Source organism: Hordeum vulgare, chromosome 7H, assembly GCF_904849725.1.
Source record: "Hordeum vulgare subsp. vulgare chromosome 7H, MorexV3_pseudomolecules_assembly, whole genome shotgun sequence".
In the NCBI taxonomy this organism is placed as follows: Eukaryota; Viridiplantae; Streptophyta; class Magnoliopsida; order Poales; family Poaceae; genus Hordeum; species Hordeum vulgare.
The window spans coordinates 41,054,001-41,062,988 of record NC_058524.1 but is presented as its reverse complement, the minus strand read 5'-3'; the positions used below and the strand labels follow the sequence as shown (position 1 = coordinate 41,062,988).

At 48.8% G+C, this 8,988-nt stretch overlaps 1 protein-coding gene across 3 annotated transcripts; it reads right to left on the bottom strand.

Moving 5' to 3' along the window:
• Window positions 1–1,937: 1,937 nt before the first annotated feature.
• Window positions 1,938–7,178, bottom strand: LOC123407630. 3 transcript variants are annotated; one of them, XM_045100804.1, is made up of 5 exons: window positions 6,479–7,178; window positions 3,463–4,497; window positions 3,095–3,320; window positions 2,431–2,573; window positions 1,938–2,351 (listed from the first exon to the last, which is right to left on the bottom strand). In XM_045100804.1, exons 1-5 carry the CDS (start codon window positions 6,620–6,622, stop codon window positions 2,049–2,051), a joined length of 1,851 nt encoding a protein of 616 aa, XP_044956739.1. In that variant the 5' UTR covers window positions 6,623–7,178; the 3' UTR covers window positions 1,938–2,048. The 3 variants fall into 3 exon arrangements, with proteins under 3 accessions (XP_044956739.1, XP_044956738.1, XP_044956740.1); XM_045100803.1 differs by lacking the exon at window positions 6,479–7,178 and adding an exon at window positions 5,667–6,399; XM_045100805.1 differs by lacking the exon at window positions 6,479–7,178 and adding an exon at window positions 4,950–5,396.
• Window positions 7,179–8,988: the final 1,810 nt, after the last annotated feature.

Sequence of the window (8,988 nt, the reverse complement as noted above, 5' to 3'; positions counted from 1 at the left end):
ACTTGTCAGGATATTTGCGTAGTCTTGAACTTGTCAGGATATTTTGGCTTCAAGAAACTCAAGAAACTCATATTTGCGTAGTCTTGAACTTGTCAGGATATTTTGGCTTTCATATCTGTTGAGTGCTAATCTGAAAACAGTGTTTGAAACTAGTAGTCTGAAAAATAGTTTGCTGAAACTTTTGCTGCTAAGCTGTTTCAGTTAGTCTGAACTCTGAACTTATGTAGCATAATAGACATCAGTAAAACTTTTGCTGCTAAGCTATTTCAACAGGCACGATATTGTGGTAGAATGTTGTTTCTTGAGGTGGCAATCATTTCATAAGTCAAAAATCCACACTGAACATTGATATGGAAACTATTAGCTTTGATGCCACTGTACCATATGTGCCGCTAGTGGAAAACTTCTGAACCTGAAAACCCAAATCCGTTCGGTCTGCCTAGTTTAGCTTCACAGGAAAGATAACGATTTCTGTTTTTTAGCCTACTGTAACTGTTTCAGACAAAATTCAGGTTCTGTACATCAGCTTTCTTTACTATCGATTTTTTTTTAAAAGCTTTCTTTTCTATCTTCTTAATTATAAACTTATCGCAGTACTTGTGATCCCTGATGCCTAACTGCTTAACACTTTTTCTGCTAATTCAGCCGAGGCTGATCTGCGGTACGTAGATGTCGATGCATAGGAGAGAGATGCCAGAGCCAAGACCCCTACAAGTCTCCTTCATGTCCACCTCGTCGGAAGTGTCGCCGCCTTGGACACGATGACATTAGATCTCACTTCCTTTTGTTGAGATATGGGTTCAGGAAAAATCCAGAAGTTGTTGTCTTTCTGCTAGCTAAACTTGGTTTGTTCTCCTCAGTCCTCACAGTAGGGAACTTGTTTGCGTTGGCATCACTATTCTATACCTCCGAAACTGTTTGAACAATGATGCGGTTACATTAGTCTGTAATGTGTTGAAAATGGCCGCTATTTCAACGTTGCAGTGAGTTGAGCACTTGAGTTCTTCTGCTGAAAGTTTCAGTCCATCGGCAGAAGATGAATTTTGTGTTTTCACTGAGGCCAGAGGTCTGAACATGACAGTAGGAAACCTATTTGTGTTGGAAACCTATGAAAGTTCCAAACTTCCGAAACCGTTTGAATAATGATGCTCTGACATTAGTCTCTTAGGTGTCGAGACAGATTTGGTCGTTCTTGAAGTTTCAGTCCATCGGCAGAAAATGAATTTTGTGTTCTCACTGAGACCAGAGTTCTGAACATGGTGAGGTTAATGTGCCCAGACAAAAGTTGCTGCATTTTGCTGGGCACTGGTATATTTGATTCAGCCTATGGTCGTAGTCTTAGGTGCCTCCCTTTGCATATTCCATGATTACTCTGGTTTTGTTTTGTTGTGGGTGTCTTGTGCAATTTCCATGCATGGATATTTTTGGGCTTCAGTAAGTCAAGTTTCATCCCATTCCTAGTTCGACATTTCCGATTAAGCTTGAAAGTTAGTCTCATATGAGCATTTTGTTTTAAAATAGCAACAAATCATCAAACTTTCGCTTCAAACAGCAGAAATGAAATTTGCACAACATACTACGACATCCGCATATGCAAAAATTGCAATGATAAACTCCACACATGCAGCTAAGCTGAACATGGATTTTGTGTTCTCACTGAGACCAGAGTTCTGAACATGGTGAGATTAATGTGCCCAGACACGAGTTGCTGCACTTTGCTGCGCACTGGTATATTTGATTCAGCATATGGTCGTAGTCTTAGGTGCCTCCCTTTGCACACGGATATTTTTGGGCTTAAGTAAAGTTTCATCCCATTCCTAGTTCAACATTTCCGGTTAAGCTTGAAAGTTAGTCTCATATGAGCATTTTGTTTTAAAATAGCAACAAATCATCGAACTTCCACTGCAAACAGCAGAATGACATTTGCACAACATACAGGAACAACAGTGAGAATCCCCTCTCTTTGCTATACTGTCGCGGCAAAATATACAACATCTGTGTATGCAAAAATTGCAATTATAAACTCCACACATGCAGCTAAGCTGAACTCATACAGACGTATCCGGTAATGAACCCATCAAAATCACAGGATTGCTGTTTCTCGGTTTCCAAATCTTATCTGACCTTGCTTTCGAAAGAATGCCCGCAAAAAATCCTGACGATGAAGAAAAAGAAGGGTGTGGGATGAACTCAGTTGACAGCCTGTTTGAGCCGTATTCTATAGCTTGTTCTAGTGCCGCGATTTTAGTGCCTGTGCTGGCACTCTTACCACAAGGGCAGACACCAATTTTCCTGAAGCATTGTTTGTGGAAAATTGACCCACAAGAACCACATCTTGTAGCTTCATCTTCCTGAAATTAACATAAAGTTTTCTTTAGAAATGAAGACGAGGCTGCTTAGAAATCATAAATCAAAGATTTGGCAGCGCACCTGAAATGGGAAAATAAGGGCCAGGGGGTCATCACAAGCTTGTCGAGCAGCACAAGGAATGCCGGCATCATAGCACACAAGGCATTGCTCCGTGATGTGTTCAAGTATCCTATTTGATACGGTCTGCACCTTAACTGGAAGTGCTGTGTTAAGAACAGATTTTGTATCAGTTATGCAGAAAACACCTTGAGATTACGATTTCAATTTTTATCTAATGCCTTGCGATTTTGGTCCAGTTTTTGTATCATCAAACATTAGTGAGAACAATAATCACATGACCTTGCATATGAAACATCCATATCCACGTATGTTAGGAATAAAAAAAGATATTCACGATCTAATTATTCTTCTGGACGAGATACTCAGGGATGTTGCGGAAGCTGAAGCTCCTTAGAACAGGGTCTCCGTGTCCTAACTTAAATAGTTTTAAGCAGGCTGCAATTTCTGTTTAATATACCGAAATAATGATGAAATAGAGAACAAATATTGGTCTGATCGACATGTGTACATCTTTTACACCACCACAAAAGCATGTCAGTAAAACTCTCACACACTAGATAAATTTAACCTCGCCAGCAACAAAGTACATGTACATCTTTTACACTGTCATCAATTTATAAAGGTCACAAACTCGATAACATATAAGTTCATGGACGAGAAATACCTGCAAAAGCTCCCTTTGAGAGATCAACAAGGTCACGAAGCGCAAAAAAATCATTCCCATCAAGAAGGTATCTTCGAACTCCTAATCCTCTAAATATGGAGTTCCGAAAAGGACATTGGAGACAAGGAAGCATGGCAGCTATTTTCTTCCGGATACTCATGATGTTAAGTAGAGCAGGCACTTTAGCAAAAAGGAAAGGGTTGACAGCACTTACACAGAGCATAGGCTGAAAACAGAAAAAACAATCCATTTAATAAGGCCGGGGCAAAGCACACAAGTAAATATTATATTCTGATGTACATTCCAGGCACGGTATAAATAAACAAGAATTAACAAACTAAAGAAAGACATAGGGTAAGTATCGCTACCTGGTCATAGATTGAGTCCAAAAATGCTTTTGCTAGCTGGGAAACTGGGTATAAAGAAAAATCCCAGTGATGCAAAACTCTTGCTGGCAGAACCGCAGTATCGTTTGTGTGACAAGAGGCACAAAATAACTGTCCAGTGTAAGCACAAAACCGAGGCCTGTTCCATCCAATAGTTTGTACAAGTTCTTGCAGCAACGTCCGTCCAGCATCCAAATGCCTATGACATCCCGCACAATTGTAGTGTTGAAACTCCAACAACTGTCTAGTCGACTTCTGAGGCCTATCCTCCACAACAAGTGATATTGTCTTGCCCATCGAGGTAGAATCCTTGTGCAGAGCTCCATTGCAGTCTGAATCTTTGGCATGTAAATCGCTGCTTAGCCTTTTCAAAGATTGAGGAATAAGCATCTTTAAAAAGCTATGTTCATAAGCAGGTATACCCGGTGACAAAAAATTAACCAGAGGGGTGGGTGTTCCATTGGGATAATTAGAGACGAGCAAAGAACATAAGCAGTCTTGAATAAGAGCACTTCTTCCATTGACAACATCTGGGGATGCATTCCCAAACATTTTACTGGACTCTTTGTCAACGTTTATCCATGTGGATGGAAGACTCAATCCTTTCTCAGAAAAGAAGAGCTTGAGTTGTTGATAAAGTGCATAAAATTCACGGTATCGACGCTCAATTTCCCACTCATTTTCACCACTCCTCACTTTTAACAAGTATACAGTGTACTCTTTGACCCCAACCATCCGCTCACCGAAAGAAACATCCCCTGTTCTTTGCTTTGCCCCCACAACCTCCACCGAATCAATTTTCGAAGGATCGGAAGAAAGGGGATGTACATATGCATCGTCTGTACCAGAGGTAGAGGCAGTGGTGCTGCCATCCCTGAAATGCTGATTTTGGTGAGCATTATTCTCGCGGTTATCAGTAGAAGGTCCACCTTCATGGGGCTCCCCTGAATTGAGTAAAATCTGTTCCATCTCTTGAACCATATCATCAAATAAGTCACTTTCATCAATGTTGTCCATCTATAATTGGAATGAGATACGTCAGTCTAAGAATGCAGTTGAAAACACATTGGTTTATACTATACTCCCTCCGTCTCCCAAAACAAGACCCGTAAATTTTGTCTCAAGTCAAATGGTACAAAATTTGACCAAATTTGTAGAAGAAACTATTAACAACTACGTACAATACTAAACAGATATAATATGAAAATATATTTTATTGTCTATTTAATGGTACTAATTTTGTGTTGTACATGCTCATAATGTTTTCTACAAACTTGGTTAAACATAGCACCGTTTGACTTGGGACAAGAATTATACGCCTTGTTTTTGGAGATAGAGGGAGTAATACACAATTTGATCAAGCAAAGGAGCAGCAGCAAGATGTATGTAAAATTTGTAGCCACAACAAATTTTCTAAAGATTGACAACAAAATCTGTCACAAATCTGAATGAAGAGGAGATAGATCTACCATCAAACAAGCTGCTGAAGCAGCTGTTATCTGCTTCAGGATGTGTCGCTGCTAGCCCGCCCTGCCTCCCGCTGATGTATGCTACTGCTGCTGCTATACCATTCTCGCCGCACCGCTGCTAGAGGGACGGGGATGGGGATGCCTATTTTCTGCTTGCCGTCGCCGCTGCTCCGCTAGGGATCCTACCTTCTTACGCCGCTGCTCCGCTAGGGATCCTACCTTCTTATGCCGCTGCTCCGCTAGGGATCCTACCTTCTGCCACCGCTGCGATCTGAGCCGGCCGCCGCCGCTGCTCCTCTAGGGATCCTACCTTCTGCCGCCGCTGCTACCTGAGCCGGCCGTGAGTCGCGCGCCCGCCGTCGCTCCTACCGAGGAGCGCTACACAGGGAGACGAGGGACGAACCCGGGCAGGCCAGATCAGGGAGCGCCGCAGATCGAAAGGAGGAGTCGGTCGGCGGCGAGGGAAGGAATCGGGGCGGGGCGGGGCGGGGCGGTGCGGCGCAGATCGAGAGAGAGAGAGAGAGAGAGAGAGAGAGAGGCGAGGGGGAGGCGGCGCAGATCGAGGGAGGGAGAGAGAGAGAGAGAGAGGCGAGGGGGAGGCGGCCCGCGAGGAGGAAGGAAGCCAAACCGGGGATGGATGGATGGAACGCATCCACACCACACTTCCATTCCATCTACGCAAGCAAATTACCTACTTTGCTGAAATGCTAACGCTACCTTGGCAGGCCGAGCGCGTGGCGGAAGAGCCGGCGCATCGGAACCCAACGCCGGCCGCGAGAGAGCGGCGGCGGCGGCGGGAGGATCTGGTGCTGGTGCTGGTGCCTGCGGTTGGTGGAGGCGGCGGTGGCTCAGCTGGTGGCTCCTAGGGAAGCTGGCGACGGGGTCGTCCAGGAGAAGGTCCATCTGGTGGTCCCACAAGTCGGAGGAGGGGCGGAGGGTGGCGATGGAGCTCGGCGTCCCGAGCGCGGAGCTGGCGGCGCTGCAGTACCTCTCGTCGTCCTCGGTGTCCGATCCGGGCGGCAAGAAGCCGTCCGACGAGGGGCTGCCGGTGGATCGCCGGGCTGTCTCCATGCTGGATCCCGCCGTGCTCGTCCTTCCTAGGGATTGCCGGTGATTTCTGTGACCATGTCTCTTCACGGTGGAAGACGGGTAACTTTGCACTACGATCCTTGTACTTGTGCCTTTTCTTGATCCAGAAGGTCTGACATGTCAACTGGACCTCGTGCTCTTTTTTTTTCTTTTGACATATCAACTAGACCTCGTGCTAGACATGATCGGGATGCCAACCAACGATGACATGACCTTGCTCCTTCTTTTTGCAGCAGGTACATGAACCTATAAGAGCTGTTTGAACATGTACTCCCTTCGTTTCAAAATAAGTCCGGCAGCAGGTGGGGCTGACCGTAGACGTCCTACCATAGCCCACTTCGTCCCACCATGGTCTGGTGAGTGATAACTAACAACTCACTGCAACTTAGGTGGATTAGCTGAGAATAAATGGAATTCCACTAAAAGATTGTATAACTCACGCTGGTGGAGAAGACGTTGTCGTTGCAGACGGTGGAGCAAGTCATGGGCTGCGACAACTTCACCATCCTCGCGCCCTGCAACGAGCGGCGACAAGAGGGGTGGTTGGGTTGGGCACGTACAGGGCGAGGTTCCTCCGGGTCCATGCGAGGCTGGACGCCGGCGAGGTGGCCGGGAACGGAACAGGGGCGGCAAGATCCCTCGGATCCGGAGGCACGGGGCGTCAGTGTGGCCAGATCCGGCTGCGGGAGGTCCCTCCTTGGCGTCCATGGCGGCAGTGGGGAGCTCCTGGGGCTGTTCCTACGGGACAGAGAGGACGGAGAGAAAGAGTGTGAGGGAGAGAGAGAGAACGGGAGGAAGGAGAGGGGGCGCAGGTCTAGCTTCCAGTGGTCTCGGGGACGACGGCGAGACAGCGCTGGTGGAGTCCCGCGGCTCGGGTGCAAGCTCCTACTCGATCCAATCAAGAGGTGGCGAGCGGGATGTTGCAGGGGCAACGGGTGCAGTTACTGGATCGGGAGCTGGTTTGTGGGCAGGATGGATATGGACTCGAGGTGACGGCTAGTTGGCAGGGAGATGATCCCAAGGTGAGAGATGACCCTCGGCGGAGGAGGAGGGACAAATCTCCTAAATTTTAGGGAGGTAGAAGAGAGCAGCGAACGACGACAAGAGGCCGGAGGAGCAGCGCACCCCAGGCGGTCAGGATGGAGGGGCGGCGGCTGTAACCATACTCGAGAACTCAGCACGGACAGAAGGAGACTGGGTTAAGTGTTGTGGTGGGATCCCAGCAGGTTAAATGGGACATTCCACTTAATTTTACTGTTGTCCAATGGATTTTCACTAAGATGATTAAGTGGGATGTTCTTAGTTAGTCCCACTTGTGCCCACTCCCACCTTCAGCCTGAAAAATAAGTGTCTCAAGCTTATTATAACTTTGAACTAAAGCTAGTACAAAGTTGAGACACTTATTTTGAGACGGAGGGAGTAGTTTGTATGTATATTTGTATATCCTATCCCACCTTTTAGTTCTTGTATAGTTGAGATTGGAAGCCACATTATACTCTATATATGCGTGCACTTGTACCCAAACAATGATATTGAGAGTTGCATTGCCAAAACCCTTCTCTACATGGTATCATACCTCTCGATCCTACCCTAACCCTAAGCCGCCGTCGCGCTCCTCCCTGCAGCCGCCGCCGCTCCTCATCGCCACCACACCACGTCGTCGTCACGTCTCCTTTGTCTGCCGCCGCCGCCCCGTGTCGTGTCCCCTCTCGCTACCGCCACTCTAAACCCTAAGCCGCCACCGCAGCCACGATCTCTCGCCGTCGCCGGAGCACGCCACCCCCACCCGCGCCACCTCTTCTTCCCGCCGAGCCTCCCCGTCGTCGCCGCCATGCAATCTCCGGGCTCCGCCTCCTCCAACAACACCAATCTGTTCGTCGGTCCCGCACCCTTCGCCAAAGCCATCCGTGGTCTCAACATCGAAGGTCGTGTTCCCATCCGTCTCGACTCCTCCACCTCTCGTACTACGCGTGGAAGACATACTTCAACCTTGTCTTCCGCGAGTACTACCTCACCGAACACATTGATGGCTCCATCGACATTGAGTACATGAAGGGCGACCCGAAGTGGTCCGCCATCGAGGCCACTCTCATTCGATGGTTCTACCAAACCGTCTCGAAGGACATCTTTCACACGGTTGTCGTCGAGGGCGGCGACGCTTGCACCGTGTGGACCAAGATCAAGGCGCTCTTCACCGACAACAAACTTCAGCGCCTTGTCTTCTTGCTGCAAGAGTTCTTGGGGTGCCATCAGGATGACTCCACCATCAATGACTACTGCATGTGGATCAAGATGCTCGCCGACGAGCTTTGCGACATCGGCGCCAAAGTATCCGACGAGCTCATGCTGAGCACCATCACCATCGACCTCAATAAGGACTTCGGCAATGCTGCTTCTAACCTCACCTTGTTGACGGAGCCCACCTTTCCGGTCGTCGTCGCGTACCTGAAGCTCGAGGAGCGTTGGATGAAGAAGGTGAAGCAGCGGGTGCAACACACCGCTCTCACCGCTGACACCACCCATCGTGGCCCTACTGCTTCGGCGCCAGCACCACCCCATCCGCGGCCTCCGCCGCCACCCGGGTTTTTCCCACTCCCTCTTGTGCCTCATGCAGCTCCTGCGCCTCCCCAACCACAACAGCAAGGTGGGGGCGGCCGCTGTCAACAGTAGCCGCAGCAACAGGGGACCGGGGGGCGCCGCGCTTCCTACAACCATGGACCGCGGGACAGAACCGTTGGACGGGCGTGGTGCATGCCTATCACATGCCCGTCCCAAGGGCCCCCGCGTCGGGTCTCCTCAGCCCTCACCACGCGGGCCACCAGGCGTTCTTCGGCGCATCCACCCAGCCAGCTGGCGTCGACTATGCTGCCCCGTCCGCCCCGTTGCTCGCCGGTGGGTATGGGCCACCCGCCCCGGCGCAGCCCTAAAGGGCCCTCCCGCCGCCACAGGT

What these genes read in the sequence shown, in the direction of transcription:
- LOC123407630 (XM_045100803.1), bottom strand. Translation starts at nt 6,020, where the DNA reads ATGGAGACAGCCCGGCGATCCACCGGCAGCCCCTCGTCGGACGGCTTC. An exon ending in TGGACTCAATCTATGACCAG is followed by an intron (nt 3,321 to 3,462) that starts GTAGCGATACTT and finishes TTCTGTTTTCAG; the next exon opens with CCTATGCTCTGTGTAAGTGC. An exon ending in CCCTTATTTTCCCATTTCAG is followed by an intron (nt 2,352 to 2,430) that starts GTGCGCTGCCAA and finishes TGTTAATTTCAG; the next exon opens with GAAGATGAAGCTACAAGATG.